Genomic DNA, 18,226 nt, shown 5'->3' with positions numbered 1-18,226 from the left:
GCATGGAATGTCAATGTGAGGCTTACCACTTTAAAATGAAGAAATTTTCCTCTTTTTTTCTTTCTTTCTAATATACTAAGGCCTCTAGTAAAGCAGTGAAACTTACCAGCAGAGAATGTTATACTGCTTTTTCAGCCGCAAAGCCGAAATAATTACCTATCCCCTACTAATCAGTGGGGAGGAGATAGATTAATTAGTTTCCAATAATCAATTAAATAACATCCTAAACATACCTTTAGTCTAGGCTTTTGTGTACTCCAAACTACAGTTAATATTTCTAATATTACATATCTACCAATTACTCATTTACATAACAAAAAACTTAAATACTGTTAGTACACTTATGTATAACTTTACATAAACTAACAAATCTAATTTCAAAGGTTACTAACCTGCAACCCCAAAGGGAAGGTCTACCAAACTAAACACTTGAATTTACCATATTAACAGACCACACCCCCAACAAGGTTCAACAATCGTGACTCGTAAACCATGAATATAGATTTGGGACGGTAGTGAGTTGTTAATTTGTTTCCAAAAAAATATAGGCATAGTATTTATATCATGAAATTTAATTTGCAAATCTTTCCTCCGATTTGGAACCAAAATTTTAATCTTTAGATAAGTGATTGTGTTGTCATCAATAACTTGGTTAGTAAGAGAGTATTGGCAAGATATGTCATTAAAAACTCTACTATTCTCTCATTGCAAACCCCATTACCTAAAAAGTACCTCTTCTCGGCCAATATGAGAATCGAAAGTCAGTCATACTTTTCGCAACATAAGGTACTTTACCCCTGTGTTGTGTACTCTCCAGTTCCATAAACCCTTGAACTTGAAACATATTTTTCGTCTGAGAGCAACCATGTAACACGGACTCATCACAACAGGTATTTAAAACACAAGTGCTTTTCTTTAGAGGAAGACAATTTAAAATGCAATAAATGCTCATCGCATTCTGGAGGGGGATATATCTTCACATAACTGCAGCAACAGAAAAACTGAGTGTGTTACCAATGGTGCTCCTTAGCATTAACCACGAGACTTTATTAGGGGCATGTATCTTTTGAGAGGAGAGAAAACGGCAAAATTCTAAACAATGGTGGTAAAAGTCAATAAACTGAGCTTCTGGAAAAGAATATAAACATCAGGGAAGATTCATAGAAATAATAAACTAGGCACAGCACCTCTAATGTCCATAGAATCATCCAAATATGTAATAAATGAACAGCTCTTACTAGCCAAGGGAAACTATCCTCTGAAAAAAGCGAATACCCCCTAAGTATTTAAAACAGTCTGAATAAGATTAAACGCCTCTTAGTGGAAAGGAAAACTATTCCCTAAATAAATGACCGCTTCCTTTGTAAAGAACAAAATATGGTTGTGAACATTTTGCCTCAAACTCTTTTTAGATATAAAATTAGGCAAAAGAGAGAAAATCTTATTATCATAGACCACCTTGTATGAAACTGATGCTGTTAACTGATTTGGTTACTGATGCCAAGATGCTGAGAAATAGATTTTACACTGAGATATTAAGCAAATGTTTTTTCAAAGATTCAAACATGAACTATACTCAATTTTTTTCAATGAGGTGCATTTGCATTGACTCACAGCAGTGCCCTTTTAGCTTGGAAAGGTGTCCTGCTATCTGATTGGTTAGAATTAGATTGTTCAAACAATCAGCAATCAGGAAATTTTTCCGAGCGAAAAGGGCACCGCTGCGAGTCGGTGCAAATCTGCCTCACTAAAAAGAATAGACTATAATTAAATCCTGTAAAACCCTATTTAGATTCCCCCAAAAAATAAACATTACTACTGGTCTTTTAGATAATAAAAGATCTAAAGCTACCAGCTAAAAGGCCTGATATGTTACTATTCTTAAATTAGCTTATTTTAGTTTTTTTTTACTTTTCATATAGTTTATTTCTTTTCCTCACTGAGCTATTTTTCTCTTTTGGAGCCCTTGGACTTATAGTATCCTGCTTTTCAAACTAGGGTTGTAGCTTAGCTAATAATAATAATAATAATAATAATAATAATAATAATAATAATAATAATAATAATAGCAATTATAATATGGACACATCTAATCTTGTATGTTCATGCACTACTCTTGCCTTCTTTCGATTTCCCATCAACTAAAAGTAAGCTTTCTTTAAACTTGGATCTTTAATCTGATAATGAAACATACTTCCCAGAGAGATACCAAGAGGCCTATGCACACCTCACAAAATTTTGTAAATTAAAAAACTGTCCTCAGTAAAATACACAAAATAACTGCAGATCATGATCATCCAAGAATAATTTCTATGTGCAACAGCACAGCAAATACTGGCAAAGCCGGTGAAGATATCTTAACCACTAAAATCAAAATATAGAAAAAACCTGACATCTGGAGCCAAGAGGCCCACGCCTCCTTCCACAGAGGGCAACTTGGAAAATGAAGAAGCGATACCACATAGGAAGCATGACAAATTCGGAGATAATTTGGATTTTTCCTAACAATACAAACATTTACCTATTCATTAGGGGGTTATTACTTTTAGCGAAGCTGAAAGGACGAGCCATTGAAATTTTAGCAAGGGTTAACTACCCATTCCACTAATTAGCAGTAGAGGGGGGTAGCTTGCTACAGCTCCCGCTCACACACCAGTGATTTAGTCACTTTGCTTGGAGGTAGGACTTCAAGGGGAATAGGGCTGGCGGGTAAGTTTGAATACTTAGCTAAAGGTTTGTATCATTAGGAAAAATATAAATGATCTCTGAATGTCTAACTGCTTTACTAGAGACATTTGTATATCATAAGGGAAGAAAACATTAAATTTCTTAATTTCAAGGAGTATTTTTGACATTCCAAGCCTACAGAGACAAAAGCAATATAAACATCATGTTCATAGAAATAGTGATCAATTCTGCATTGATACACAATAAAAGTTATCTACCCATTCATAAGAATCTGCTAACTAACATTCACATAATTTTCCCACCTGACAGACAGACATATGAAGAGACAAATAGACCAAATGTAAAACATGATCTTAGTGGAAGGGGAATCTGTATTAAAAGTGAAAAATGTATAATTAAGATTCAATGGAATATTTTACCCTAGATAAATAGTAGCAATTGGTAAAGTGAGATATAAAAAACCACCAAAGTTCAAGAAATAAAATAAAATCTGACACTGAAATATTAGTCAGGCATGGACAAACAAGGAGCGTCGCTAAATGATGATTTTCTGTTAAGATTGATATTTTTCTTTCCTACCAATCGTAACTATTTCCTTTTACACAAGGAAGCTTCTACAGATGTATAAGGGGTAGAAAGTTTCACACGAGTGTTTCCACGAAATTTTGATTAATAACCGACCCTAAACACCAACAACAATTTTTGGCCCTCAAGCAATTCATCCACATTATTAGCAATAAGACTGTAGAGGTAGGGAATTATTCTACTTGCTTACAAACTACATTACTACGTAGATACCTACATCTAAAATTGGAAATGCAACAATATTATCTAGACTACCTCTTGGATAAGTAAAAGATGATAGTTCTCCTCTCACTGATGTATCAACTTACCAATCCACTCAAGAGAAGTTGCAGAATGAACTAGGAGTTCCTATACCCTCAAAAGTGTTCCAAAGGTTAATCATTTGAAGGCCCCATGTTGATAAAAATATTGAATCTTATGTTAAAAGATGGAAAAGTTATTTCATGAGAGAAAATCATTCTAAACCAGTAACAACTATACCAAGGGAATGGCTGAAATAAACATGACAAAATTGTTTCCAAACCTGACCTCTTTACTATGGATATATTGTTCTGGTGTAGCTGGACGCTACCCATAAACTCTTTACGTGAGCGAGAGGTAGACGAGTCACCATGCTCAATCACTCACTCAATGTATTACGTCACTTTTGATTGCAGTTGGGACTTATCGGGGGATAGGTGATGGTGGGACAGATATGAGTAACAAGCTCAGGTTTGCATAATTAGTAAAAAACAAATTACTTTCAAATTTGCAACTTTCGCTCTCTACTATAGACTCACCCTTAGGTGAAAGGACGTCTGAAACCCATCTGGCTCGGAACTTGACCTGGAGTACGACTCTGAACTCATATGCAAGCATGAGAGGGGTACCCGACACCTCGTGAACTCTCTGTTTGTTAACCTAGAGGGTTGACGGCCTGGGCAATCGTGGTAAGTGCGTGGAAACTAAGAACTGTGACTTGACCAGGTAAGGATATTGAAGTGGGTAATACTCCTCTTATTTAACATAAACATCACCTGACTCCCCCTTGCAAGGAACATATGACATAACAAATATATCCCATATTTAAGTATACACAGGAAAAATGGCTGTTACCTGTAGTCGAGAGTCCTCCAGATGCTGTGCCCCAAGAGAGGAAAAGATGAAGGAAGAAAAGGCCAGTGATTCTACCCATTCATCCCAGACTAACTGTCGTGTAATGTCGGAGCCTCAACCAATTGCTACTTGTGCTGTAAGGGAGCTGAGGTAGCTTACATCACTTGTTGTGCTGCCACCACAGGACCTATGAGAACGTATCCAGGCTCCTATGGGTTATGTCATGCTGGTAGTGGGACGTGAAGGCGTTCCGACACTTCCATACCTCCACTTGAAGGACCTGTGCCACAGAGTAGTTTCTTTTGAATGCGAGGGATATACTAATAACCATAACATCATAAGCTCTGGGTCTATGATGTCACTGAGGAGAGTTGGGATTCAATACCCATTCAATGACCGGACAAAGACAAGCTAGGATCCTATTCTTGGTGACTTTCATTTTGGCCCTGCCTGTGCTTACAAAGAGTCGTTTGATGTTTGGGCAACCTTCAGTAGCTCGTCTGAGATACCGCCTCAGTGCTCTCACAGGACAAAGTAACAGCAGATCAGGATAATTGATTACATAACGGAGACTACAAATTCAAAAGGGCCTGAACCTAGAGTTTGCTATAGCTGGATTTCAAGTCTTAGCAACGAACTCTGGGACGAATGGGAGATGCCGTACGAGAGACTATGTAACTCGCCGACTCTCTTGGAAGAGGCCAGAGTGAGAAGGGAAACTGTAGTGGTTCACAAGGCATTTCTTTCAGGGATTGTAGTACTTGAACTACATTCCAACAGGATGATGTAACTTCCGACTGGGGGCAGGTAAGCTTAAAGCTCCATATAAAGAGAGACTGATCTGTCGAGGAGGAAATGATAACTCCATTTAATCTAAAGACAAAGCTTACAGCTGAGCTGTAGCTTTTCACCACCAAGACTGAGCACAGTTTTCCACCCCGAGATACAATACGGACTCTGCTATCAGAGGGATAGCAGCATCGAGAGGTAACCATAGAAAATAGACCACTTCCCTGGTAGACGACAACAGGTAACTTAAGGGGGTATCCCGACATCGTTTTTGCCGCTGCATGCGAAAAGCCTCACTGCGACTGAGGTGGTATTGTCATATCATGAGAAGAGATGAACAGTATATTGGGAGGAGGGTGATGGAAATGGAGGTACAGGGAACGAGAAGGAGAGGGAGACCAAAGCGAAGATGGATGGACTGTATCAAGGATGGCCTTCGATCAAAGGGATTAACCGGTGATGAAGTGTGGGACAGAGGTAGATGGAGAAAGCTGGTTAGAAACATCGACCCCACATAAAAGTGGGAAAAGATGCAGACAAAGAAGAAGAAGAAGTGTGAAAAGCCTCCTGCGAGAGGAGATGCTGAATAACCTCCAGGCGTAAAGTCATAGAGAAGCGACTGCCTTGTGGTATATCTCTGATTATCTCTGAGTGAGGTTGTTTGAGAAGGTTGGGAAGGGGAGGAAGCTCTCTCGGTATCTCTGTGAGCAGAAGTAGAAGGTCTGGTACCATTCTGCTTTCTACCACAGTGGAGCTTTTAGGGTCATTGGGAGGTCTTGCAATGCCCTTACCTTGTTGATTAGTCTCCCCATCCAAAAGAAGGGGACGGGAGAACATGTCGACATCCAGGTTGTCCAACACATGTTGGAAGGCATCTAGCAGAGATGCCTGGGGATCCAGTACTGGAGAGCAGTACACTGGAAGCTTCCAGTTCAGGGACGTAGTAAACAGATGTAACATCAGCAAACTGCACTGTTGGTTATCCGGATAAAGACCACTCGGACCCATCTATCTTAGTCTTCCTACTCAGATTATTCGGCAAGGATGTTTCTTTTGTCCTGAATGAATCAGACTGACAGGGCGATCGAGTTGTCTTCCATCCATCTTAGTGCTTATACAGCTAGATGGCATAGCTGCTCTTAAAATATCTTCTTCTTAGTTTAGATACGCCACTACCATCGTGTTGTCACTCATCAACTCTACAGTGCCCTGAAAGGAGCTGTTGGAAGTGCTTGACAGCCAGAAATGCGGCTCTCATTTCTAGGAGGTTTGTGTCACTGCCGATCAGAGTCGAACCAGTCTGGAGGCCCTGTGTTGCAACTGTTGAGCCCCACCCTTCTTTTGATGCATCCGTGAAGGGCATCATATACGGAGGGAGGAGAGAGAAGATCTACTGCCCTGAGTAGTTGGTATTCTCTATCCACCAACTCAGGTCTGTCTTTTGCTCTGATGCTATCGGAACTCAGAAGTCTGGAGGATCCCTGTGCTGAGACCAAAATATTTTCTGTTGCCATTGGAGAACAAATGTGAAGATGGCAGTTGGGGACCAGACGTTCCAGGGAGGTCAGATGCCATAACAGGCACAACTACAGTTGTGCTTGTAGCAAGTCTAGCTTCAGGAAGGGACGTGCCACTACCCTTAGTCTCTCTATTCTGTCTTGGGACGGAAAAAGCTTGCTAATAGCATGTCCATTTGCATCCCAAGATATGCCAGATTTTGAGATGGTTGTAGGGAGGATTTCTTCTTATATATGACTATCTCCACATCATGACAAAATGTGAGGAGCCTGTCTCGATGTAGGAGAAAGGTCTCCACCGAGTCTGCTAGGATCAACCAATCATCTAGATGACACAACAGATGGATGCCATTTGAGTGGGCCCACATTGATACCAGAGTGAATACTCTCATGAACACTTGGAAGGTTATGGACAGGCCGCAGCACAGCACCTTGAACTGGTATATTCTCACATGAATGATGAATTTTAGGTATTTCCTTGTCACAGTATGGATTAGGATCTGTAACTACGTGTCTTTGAGATCCAGTGTTACCATGAAGTCCTTTGGTTTGACAGCCTGTCTTACTGCATCTACTGTCTCCATCTTGAATGGAGTTTGTATCAGGGAAGAGAGGTCGATGACTGTTCTCTAGTCTCCAGATGCTGTCTCTACTAGAAAGGGTCAACTGTAGAAGCCTGGGGAGCCGTCTAGGACCTCTTGGAGAGTGTCCTTCTCCAAATGGTATGAACTTCTGCCTGAAGGGTGAGGTCCTTTGCTGCTCCCTTCACAAGGGAACACATCACTGGATGATGAGTTAACAGAGAGAGAGAGAATGAACGGGATGTGGTACCCCGCACGGAAGATGAAGGCTGTCCAAGATTCGGCATCGTGGAACGCCCATCTCTGCCCCCTATGCTCCAAGCATCCTACCGCTGATTGACAGGCAGGAAGAATCACCCCTCTAGTAAGAAGAACCATGTCTTCCACCTTTACCTCCTCTGCCCCTTGTACCCTTGCCATGAAAGGGCTGCTTTGGGGGTTGCTTCTTAGTAGTGGACTGCTTCAAAGCTGTTAACCCTTTCTTATGTCCCTGTCTAATGAAAGACGACGACCTCAGTGCAGGTGGTGCTGAAGAGTAAGTTTGAGATATAATTGCCCTAAGGAGATAGTCGTGATTTGCCTTCCTCAAGAGCTCTGTAACTGCATAAATGTCTTCAAAGTTGAACAGGGAAGGACCTTCTACAGATGATTTGCGCATCTTGAGTGTCTCTCTCTCTGGCCTCTGCCTCTGAAATCTAGAGATGACAGAGTCACTCCTCAAGATCCAACTTGTCCACTGGTTAGCCATATTGTGAGTGAGGAACTCAACTGCCCTCGCTCCTGAAAGTAAGATGTTCACTGATTTCCACTTCTCTGAGTTGGCCAAATCATCACTGGCAATCAGATAGCTTAGTTTAACTAGTCCCAACTACCTGAGAGAAGACCTTCCTAGACCAAGACAATTCTATCCTGATCTTGCCAGTTCTGAGGGCCTGGCATTGGAAGTCCAGGGCCGTGTCTTTCCCTTCTGTGGAGGAATAAGAAGGATTACCCAAAGCTAGCACCTGCATAGAGGAGTGGTCCGACTCTCTGCTATGATGCTGAAACACAGTCTTGCGACTCATCCAGACACAAACTCACACTCAAAGGAGCCTGGGCTAGGTCAGGTTTCTGTACCACCGGTAACACACAGGTTGGAACAGAACCAAGATCGCCCTTATGCTGACCTGCAGCTTTTCAAGGCACAGTTCTTAAGAAGAGTTTTCACGTTCTTCCAGTCCTGGGGCTTGGCCAAGAAGAAGGCAAGGAGTGATGAAGTCCCCTTCAGAGGAGCCTCCACCAGATGTGGGGCCTGTGGAGGGTTTGCCAGGACTATTGAGAGCTCCAAAAGTGGAGCAGCTGGTTTGGTAGTCACAAACTCTTCCATAGACAGACAGTAATTGTCCGTTAAAGACCTTCGGCTTGTCCTCGGATGATGGGTATTACCTGGGAGAGGAGTCTCTTGTCTGTGTCCCCTCCTCCTTTTGATCGTCTTTACCAGGATGATTCTCAGTTTCTCCTAAATGGGATCAGGGCCGGCATAGTAGGCCTTAGAGTCTACGTACTTCTGGTACCTGCACAAAAGGTCAGGATGAGCAGCAGGACATGACGCAGGAGGAGCATGCCTCAAAGTAGTATTCCTATGCCTGAGGTCCTGACACCATGAGGGTGATAGAGATTACCTGAAAAGAGACTCTGATGGTGGAGCTGGGACCGGTTCCCTAACCGTCTGCTTCACCACCCTTATAAGTGTCGATCACAAGCAGTTGCTTCTCTTGGTAAGCGAACCAAGGTGTGCTACACTCGGCCTTAGAAGCAAGCAGACCTTTGTTAGTGGAAAGATCTCTCCTGCCACCTCGCATACGTATAGTGTGGGCTAGTACACTGCAAAGCTGCAAGATGCTCCAGACCAAGTAAGACCTGTTCACCCACTCGCCAAAGCAGAGTGAACAGGGGCACGAACATTAGTCAGGGAACCCGCAGAGGGTTGACGAGTAGCCTTGCGTACTCCTACAAAAGGAGGTCCTTGCTCGTTTGGAAATGAGCAAGGGTGAGGGGGTTTGTCTACGAACGCTCACTGCCATCACTCGCATGCGTCAGAACAAGCAGGTTCGGGGTAGAAGTTTGAGGCAATGACCCACTCTGAAGAGTCAGACCTCACGAGACTCTGTGTGCCTTAGGGGTACGATAACGAGGGGCTGAGACTGAAGGTACTCGGCAGCTGCCACCATCAGGATATTCCAAAGAACTGGAACAAGGCATAGACAAATCTAATGCCCACTTGTGAGGTACTCAAGGGGAAGAGTACTTAAGGGAAGAAGCCCTTTCGTGTTGGCGAGAAGGACGCTCTACATCAAAGGGTAGAGGAATACAGTAGATCGTTTCTCCTGCAGAGGGAACTCAGTTCACTGACCAAACTCAGGGTGCCAAATGAACACTGCATGCTGAACAAGCTCAGCTCACTGGCTGAACAAGTTCAACTGCATACTCACCCCGGGGAATCACAAACCTGGCCGAGACTTCAGGAGGCCCTGCCAGCAACACCTCACGTTGGCGAGAAGTTGCGGAATACGCTTCAGCAAAAGCCACAAGACCTTCTGGCGGGAATGCCACTCCAGAGGCATTGGGGAGGGCTGTGGCTAACCCTTGCGAAGGCAGATGTGTGCTCCCGCTGTGCTCCAAGCTTCAGCACCTCCAAGAACCATTCCTTACAAGGGGAACCTGAAAGTACCAAGGAAGGCCACAGTTGACGCATAGTGTCAAAAGAGAAAGACTTCCCTTTGGCAGTGGGTTCCTACCCTTCAGTAGGGGAAGTGATGGGGCCCGCCACACCTGAAGGTTGTCTGGGGATCAAATGGTCGTCACTCTTACTTGTCCGTCCTCTGGAGAAGACCGAACGAGGAGAGTCAGTAGGGAGAGGACGAAGCACCAGAGAGAAAAGTCGGGACCCCTCCAACCTCAAGGACAGCCAAAGGGAGAAGTAGGGACTTCTTCCGTCACATACCGTACTGCTCCTACTGGGAGGATGGCCACTCCCAGCACTCGCTGCAAGAAGATGCCTGAGTGCAGGAGTGTCTTCTGCACACAGGGCAAAGGGAATGAGGATCCGTCTCCCGAGCCGACATAAAGGTCCTGAAAGAGAGGCCTTCAATGCCATGGCAAACCCACATATTAGCAGCCCTCAAAGTCCAGCCACGCATGCAGAGAGAAAGAAGAAAGCAAAGTGAATTCACAACCATTTTATTTTTATGGTTCACTCCACCGAGTGTGTGAGCTGGGTAGCTGGTCTAACACCGCTAACTAGAAGTGGGTTGTTATACCACACGTAAAAAGTTTATGGCTAATTTCCAGCTAAGACAGAATACTATATCCATAGTAAAGAGCGAAAGGTTTGTATGTGTCGGAACAAATGGCAATGTTTTCATTTGAATTTTGCAAGTCTACATTTTAGGTCCAATTTGATGGACTGAACAATTCCAACACAAACTAAAAGTTCTTTACCAAAAATGAAAATTTCTACTCAAATACTTGCAACACAGGATAATAATTGCTTGGAAATGATACACAGAAATAATACTAACAAAAAGGGCAAAGCTTGCTCTATCCATTTAGAAAGTGAGACACCAGGTATTATATTTCACTCCTTTAAGACTGTATCTCAGTTTTGATTTTAGCCCAGAACTACTATAATGAGATTAAGACTTCCTTTCAGGATTTTCTCAAAAATTCTCCAAGATTTATACTAAAAACATAAAAAATCATATCCTACCATTTACGAATGTCCCTACAAATCTCTGCCTATAGATCAAGTTCTCTATTACTTTGCTTTTTCTTATCTTTCCTTCCCCTTGGATGCTAGATACATTCTCTCCCTCCCTCATCAAGTATCCTTGAAGACTATATCACTTTGGCTAGATATCTAGTTCCTCAGAAGAACAGTTCCATCTCTGAGATACATTTCTCTCTGTTAAAATGTCTTCTAACAATCTTGAACTATTCAAGTCACAAATTGCATACAAGGGATGACTAAAATATCAAATCACAAATGTGTCTTGACAAAGGCTCATATTTCAATGGCACTTTCATTCAGCTAAATAATATTAAGTTAAACACTTGGGGAAATGTCTGTGGCTTTGCCAGATTACTAACAAACACTAAGAACACCTGAAGGTCTCATTTTGCATTGGGTGCTACAATGGTAGTCATTGGTGGAAGCATGATCACAATACTTCTTAAAACATATTTAAAATGGCTACAACCAAATCTTTATACTCAAGCCATATTGATGACTTGGAAGAATGCATTCACTTGATCAACAATTCCTTTTAACCCTCCGAGTGCCATTGTACATTTTTTCATAGCAATTATTACCAGTTTTCTTTCTTTTATCAGAGGGATGATTAATGCTTAGTAATTTGCATGATACGCTATTTCGTGTACTTTTTTTCTTTGCCTATTTAGAATTCTTAATAGAGGAATGTAGAGAGGAAAGGTCCCCTTTTTTTCATTTGTTTGATGTCAGCTACCCCCAAAAATTGGGAGAAGTGCCTTAGTATATGTATGTATTTAGAATTGGTTAGATTTTCATGGCCTAATACATATACTGATTAGGGTATTCTAGTCAAGAACTCTCAATAAATGACAAGTGAGTGAGTCTTCACTTGAAGGCTGTAAATCTGGTCTTACTAACCATATCCTGATTTCCAATTTGGGTCTAGCGGTTATCGTGTTCCATTCAGTACGAGTTCCAAATGTCTATCGCGCCTTACAGATTCGAGATCCTATCGCAGAACCTCAAATTCTTTATTCACTTTAGATCTTTCTGTTGCTAATTTCCACATTCCTAGTCACTCTTTTGGACAACTAGATTGTGAGGCAGAAGACTTGAGTAGATACACTAGTTGGGATCCTGATATCTCTCCCATTGCTACAGTAAGCACTCTTAAGCAAACTCGTATTCCATATGTGGATGGTGCTTCACATCGTATCATTTAGGTAAATGAAATTTCAAGATTCAATGTAAATTGGGAATTGCTTTGAAAGGAGCAAGAGTTGAAGAAAACTTGCTTGCAATTCAAGTGAAAGTTCAACAAGCTTATATTAAGCTAGATGGGTGTAGATTTTTATTTCACATTCTTAGTTGTTTATAGAGCGAACAATGGCCTTTGTCTTTGTTACTCCCTAACAAGTTTAATTTGTTAATCATAGGCTAATCAAGAATTTAACAACATTAACTTTTTTGGTGGAAGCTCAGAAGGCCAATAAGTTTTCAATTATGGCTAATATATTAGGCTTAATCTACCTTGTTTCAAACCCAAGCCCAACTCCTCTAGGGATAGTTAGTGGCTCAAATGCACCATTCAGTAAGGATTCTCAAGGTACACAGCACCTCCCAGACCCGAGATCATTCTGCTACGCAACCCCCGACCCCTACATTTCTAGCCACTCTTCTAGCAACCTAAAATCGGTGAGGTAGAAGACTGAGGTGATAGTCAGGATCCTTCTAACTCTCCTCTCGCTAAAGTATCCACTTACATTTTATTTGCAAGATAGCTGGATTTTTCATTTCTCTTTTTAATGAAATTCTTTTTAATGAAATAAACATCTTTAGAATAATTCTTAATGATATGCAGTTGGCTGTAGTTATTCTGTTAAAGATTTCTTAAATCTGTTCAATTGCATCACGTTTGGATGGTTCTGTGCATCATTTGCTTGCAAGCTCGGCCACTGGCTCACCACAACTTTTTCTCTTATGAGGTAAATGTAGGTGTATTTGAAGTCTTTGTGACAACCATGTGCAAACTTTGGGTTAAGGTTAGAGTTAATTCATTCCACCTTTTGCTCGACCTTGTACTTTGACCTAAGACTTTCAAAATGGAATCACTTCCACGTCTCTACATAAGAATTAATCCTCGAAAGTTTCACTTCTCTAAGAGTAAAATTGTGGCCAGGAAGTTGTTCACTAACACACAAACAGAATAGAAAACCTAACCTCCTCCCAACATCGTTGGTGGAGGTAATTACTCTCTAAATTCAAGTCTAAATATTCCTCCACTAATTATCCCTTTTATTTCATATAAAATACCTTCTTAGATTTGGTTTTGAGGTATGATTTACATAATGAAGGATGGAGTTAAAACGAAGCATTTATTAATTTCCTGAAAATAAAAAGGTGACACACATGACCAAATAACTCATCCATATGAATCAGTCACTTGTGAAATGTTTGGCAACTTACACTGCACTGGGAAAATTCAGTACCTACCTTTATAAATGTTGACCCGGTCATCTGAATGGGTGTATTTAAATGAGACGGCCGCATGATGAGATTCAAGGACGCTCAAGTCATTGTACAGTATGGCCAGTTCATTGTCAGTGTTGCATAGGAATGCACTGGAAAATAAATGAGACAAATTCAAGTATAATACTTGTACTGTACATGATTTCAAATGAATCTGAGGCACAATTCTATAAGCTTCAACATTTGTTTCTCAAAAATAGATGGTTTTCAAGTTCTGGCAAAACATATTTTGGAATTACAGCAAGCCAAAGAAAATGTTCTTTTCAAAATAAAAACAATTAGTTTCATCAGGTGACAACCAGATTCAAGATGGTGAATGATATGCAGTCGCATGAAGCAAAAATAGCAGTTAGAAAGTACTACTATTAAAGTTCTTTGCCATTTTCAGGAAAGGGTTATCACAAAACAGTACATCTTCATTGATATCCTGATAGTTTAATCAAGCACATAAATAATGTAAAATAGAGAAAATAAAAAGGACATCACACAGTTTTACAGTATAAGGAATAGAAGACTTATCTCAGAACTTAATCTATATTCATAATGTTTCCACTACAGGGATATTGATGTCAGAGCACCTTACATGCTGTAGTATAGGCATTATTTAGGGGGCTGTTCAGTGTTCCTTTAACCTTCAGCATCCCTAATATTCTAGCATTGTACAATATTGATTTAGTTTGCTTCTTCACTACATATATTTATTTCATTTACAAAAACCCCAAGTTTGAACGCTACTGGAAAATGTAAGATAAAGCTAGAGGTTTTATTGTAAATCATCCTGTGCTTTAAGCTATTGAAAAGTCCAATCAGACTTTTACAAAAGCCCTACTGAATTACGTCTCTGCATTTGACGAATTATTTAGTCATGTCCTTAAAGATGGCGTTAGACCTGTGTCAAAATAGGCGAGTCAACCAGTTGTCAAGCTAGTCTATCCCCACACACACCACAGACCCATGGGGGATACTGCCAATCTTGGCGAAACTGACCTGTCCGGTTGGACATACTGAGAAGATGAGAGGATTGGCTAGTCTCGCCGGGTATGTCCATTTTAACCCACTTACACGATAAAGATGAGCCGGTTCGTGCCAAACTCAGTAAAATCAAAGCATCAGTCCTTTGTGCATGGCCTGCTTAAAACCCTGAGTCATATGCTGTTTAACCTGGCATATACAGTACTCTGAATGACTGCTTTTTCACTAGGTGTAGGAGGAGATGATGATGAAATGGTGAACACGCAAGGACTGTTCTGTGACCAAAACACAGACTCTTTGGAAACTTGGAATGTAGAAAAAGAATTCTGTAAAGTAAATGGAAGCATCTATTCCCTTTATTTATTGCATTCAGAATTAATTGAGATATCCAAAATTGGTTTCCAACCTCACAATGCTTTGGGGACAAGATATAACTTATTGTCAGTACCCAGAAGGAAGGAATAGTATCTCTTCTATTAAATATATTCACCAAAATTGCATTTCCTAATAAACTTGGATTGGTTCCTTGAAAAGTGGGGTCTAGGGGGTAGAAAAATCTAAGAAAATCTCTTTGACTACAGCCAAAACCCCAGAACTAGGACGAAGTCTATCCAATATTTCTTCCAGATAAAAAGAGAGAAAACTTTTTGTTGATTAAATTTACATTCCATGACTAATTCTTAATACAGGATCCTTTAATCTTGAATTTACTGAAGATAATCATCTGCTTCCTAGTTTGCAATTTGAATTTGCAAAGGCCTTGGAGCAAGTGATGTCCTTCTTACTATTCCAATGCGGTAGAGAAATCCCTTGATTGTGGTCAGGAAATTTGTATGATTGGCCTTGATTTTAACGCTGCCTCTCACCGTGTTAATAATTAGGCCCTTGTTTTCAAACTTTAGTAGTTGGGAATTTTTAGGTAATAGATTGTGCAATGAGTTGTTGTTGATGGGCACCATACTGAGTATAAGAATGTGATATCTGGTGTCCCTCAGGATAGTGTCCATGGCCCATTACTTTTCCTACAACAGGATATGCACATGACATGTGGTTTGGCCTAGAACAGAAGCTGGTTGCACATGCAGATGATGCTTCTCTATTGGCCTCTCAATTCTACCTCCTAAATGTAGATCTTGAGTTACTGAATCCCTTAATAGATATCTAGCTAACATTAGTGCAAGGTGCAAATTATGGGGCAGTAAGTTAAACCCTAAGAAAACTCAAAGTATGATAGTACTGTACGTAAGTCGAGGACAGTGGCTCCTAAACATCCAGATCTGAGCATTGACAATGTTTCTTTAATTCTATACAATTCCTTTAAAATTTTAGGTGTGATTTTTTATATTAAATTTACTTTTGAAAAACACATTGTCTATTTCTTCTTTAACTGCACAAAAAATTGGATTATTGAGAAAGTCTTTAAAATTTTTGATGATCAATCTATTCTGAAGAAGTGTTTTAATTTTTTCATTCTACCTTGTTTTGAGTATTGTTCTCCTGTCTGGTGTTCAGCTGCTAATTCTCATCTTAATTTGTTGGAAAGGAATTTAAGGTTATTAAATTTCTTATTCCTTTTGAAAGTTTACTGAATGTTGAGGATAATAGGGAGGCAGATAAAATTGCTGTTGCAGGTGTTGAGGTGCCAGTGATGGGAGATGAGAATGAGAGAGAGATTACAATAGAGGAAGTGAGGAGAGCACTAGATGAAACGAGAGTAGGAAAAGCGTCTGGTATGGATGGTGTGAGAGCTGAGATGTTGAAGGAAGGGGGTGTGACTGTACTTGAATGGTTGGTGAGATTGTTTAATATGTGTTTTGTGCTGTCAATGGTATCAGTAGATTGGGTTTGTGCATGTATTGTACCACTATATAAGGGTAAGGGAGATGTGCATGAGTGTTGTAATTCAAGAGGTATTAGTTTGTTAAGCGTAGTTGGAAAAGTGTATGGTAGAGTAATGATTAATAGGATCAAGGATAAAACAGAGAATGCAATCTTAGAAATACAGGGTGGTTTTAGAAGAGGTAGGGGTTGTATGAATCAGATTTTTACAGTAAGGCAGATATGAGAGAAGTATTTAGCAAAAGGTAAGGAGATGTATGTTGCGTTTATGGATCTGGAGGAAGCGTATGATAGAGTTGATAGGGAAGCAATGTGGAATGTGATGAGGTTATATGGAGTTGGTGGAAAGTTGTTGCAAGCAGTGAAAAGTTTCTACAAAGGTAGTAAAGCATGTGTTAGGATAGGAAATGAAGTGAGTGATTGGTTTCCGGTGAGAGTAGGGCTGAGACAGGGATGTGTGATGTCACCGTGGTTGTTTAACTTGTATGTTGATGGAGTGGTGAGAGAGGTAAATGCTCGAGTGCTTGGACGAGGATTAAAACTGGTAGACGAGAATGACCAGGAATGGGAGGTAAATCAGTTGTTGTTTGCGGATGATACTGTACTGGTTGCAGACACAGAAGAGAAGCTTGGCCGATTAGTGACAGAATTTGGAAGGGTGTGTGAGAGAAGGAAGTTGAGAGTTAATGTGGGTAAGAGTAAGGTTATGAGATGTACGAGAAGGGAAGGTGGTGCAAGGTTGAATGTCATGTTGAATGGAGAGTTACTTGAGGAAGTGGATCTGTTTAAGTACTTGGGGTCTGTTGTTGCAGCAAATGGTGGAGTGGAAGCAGATGTACGTCAGAGAGTGAATGAAGGTTGCAAAGTGTTGGGGGCAGTTAAGGGAGTAGTAAAAAATAGAAGGTTGGGCATGAATGTAAAAAGAGTTCTATATGAGAAAGTGATTGTACCAACTGTGATGTATGGATCGGAGTTGTGGGGAATGAAAGTGACGGAGAGACAGAAATTGAATGTGTTTGAGATGAAGTGTCTAAGGAGTATGGCTGGTGTATCTCGAGTAGATAGGGTTAGGAACGGAGTGGTGAGAGTGAGAACGGGTGTAAGAAATGAGTTAGCAGCTAGAGTGGATATGAATGTGTTGAGGTGGTTTGGCCATGTTGAGAGAATGGAAAATGGGTGTCTGCTAAAGAAGGTGATGAATGCAAGAGTTGATGGGAGAAGTACAAGAGGAAGGCCAAGGTTTGGGTGGATGGATGGAGTGAAGAAAGCTCTGGGTGATAGGAGGATAGATGTGAGAGAGGCAAGAGAGCATGCTAGAAATAGGAATGAATGGCGAGCGATTGTGACGCAGTTCCGGTAGGCCCTGCTGCTGCCTCCGATGCCTTAGATGACCGTGGAGGTAGCAGCAGTAGGGGATTCAGCATTATGAAGCTTCATCTGTGGTGGATAATGTGGGAGGGTGGGCTGTGGCACCCTAGCAGTACCAGCCGAACTCGGTTGAGTCCCTGTTTAGGCTGGAGGAACGTAGAGAGTAGAAGTCCCCTTTTTGTTTTATTTCATATGTTGATGTCGGCTACCCCCCAAAATTGGGGTAAGTGCCTTGGTATATGTATGTATGTAGGATTGTCAACCATCCTACCCAGACCTGGGAGCCAAGCTTGTTCCGCTGCTGGCTGAGGCTCATCCAACCTATGGTGCCATCAGATAAGGGCTAACACTTTACGGTAAGACGAGACCTCGTCCGGAGAGCACTCGCAGGGGCCCAATCGCTCGTCCACAATCTGTACCTCCGTGTCGGAGGCCTCATCGAACACGGAGGGATCCGTGGGAGCGGAGGCATCCCTCCCCTCCTGACGGGGTGATGGAGCGGCTGCCTCCGT

At 41.2% G+C, this 18,226-nt stretch overlaps 1 protein-coding gene across 3 annotated transcripts in view; it reads right to left on the bottom strand.

Annotated features, from left to right (window-relative positions):
- Positions 1–18,226, bottom strand: part of LOC137625399 (high affinity cAMP-specific and IBMX-insensitive 3',5'-cyclic phosphodiesterase 8B-like) — a 324,266-nt gene that overhangs the window by 42,086 nt on the left and 263,954 nt on the right. For all 3 annotated transcript variants that reach the window (XM_068356283.1, XM_068356285.1, XM_068356284.1), the window contains one exon: positions 13,500–13,627. In XM_068356283.1, coding sequence (XP_068212384.1) covers positions 13,500–13,627 — 128 coding nt within the window. The remainder of the gene's footprint in view (positions 1–13,499; positions 13,628–18,226) is intronic.

This window comes from Palaemon carinicauda, chromosome 32, assembly GCF_036898095.1.
Source record: "Palaemon carinicauda isolate YSFRI2023 chromosome 32, ASM3689809v2, whole genome shotgun sequence".
In the NCBI taxonomy this organism is placed as follows: domain Eukaryota; kingdom Metazoa; phylum Arthropoda; class Malacostraca; order Decapoda; family Palaemonidae; genus Palaemon; species Palaemon carinicauda.
This window is presented reverse-complemented; position numbering and strand designations above follow the sequence as displayed.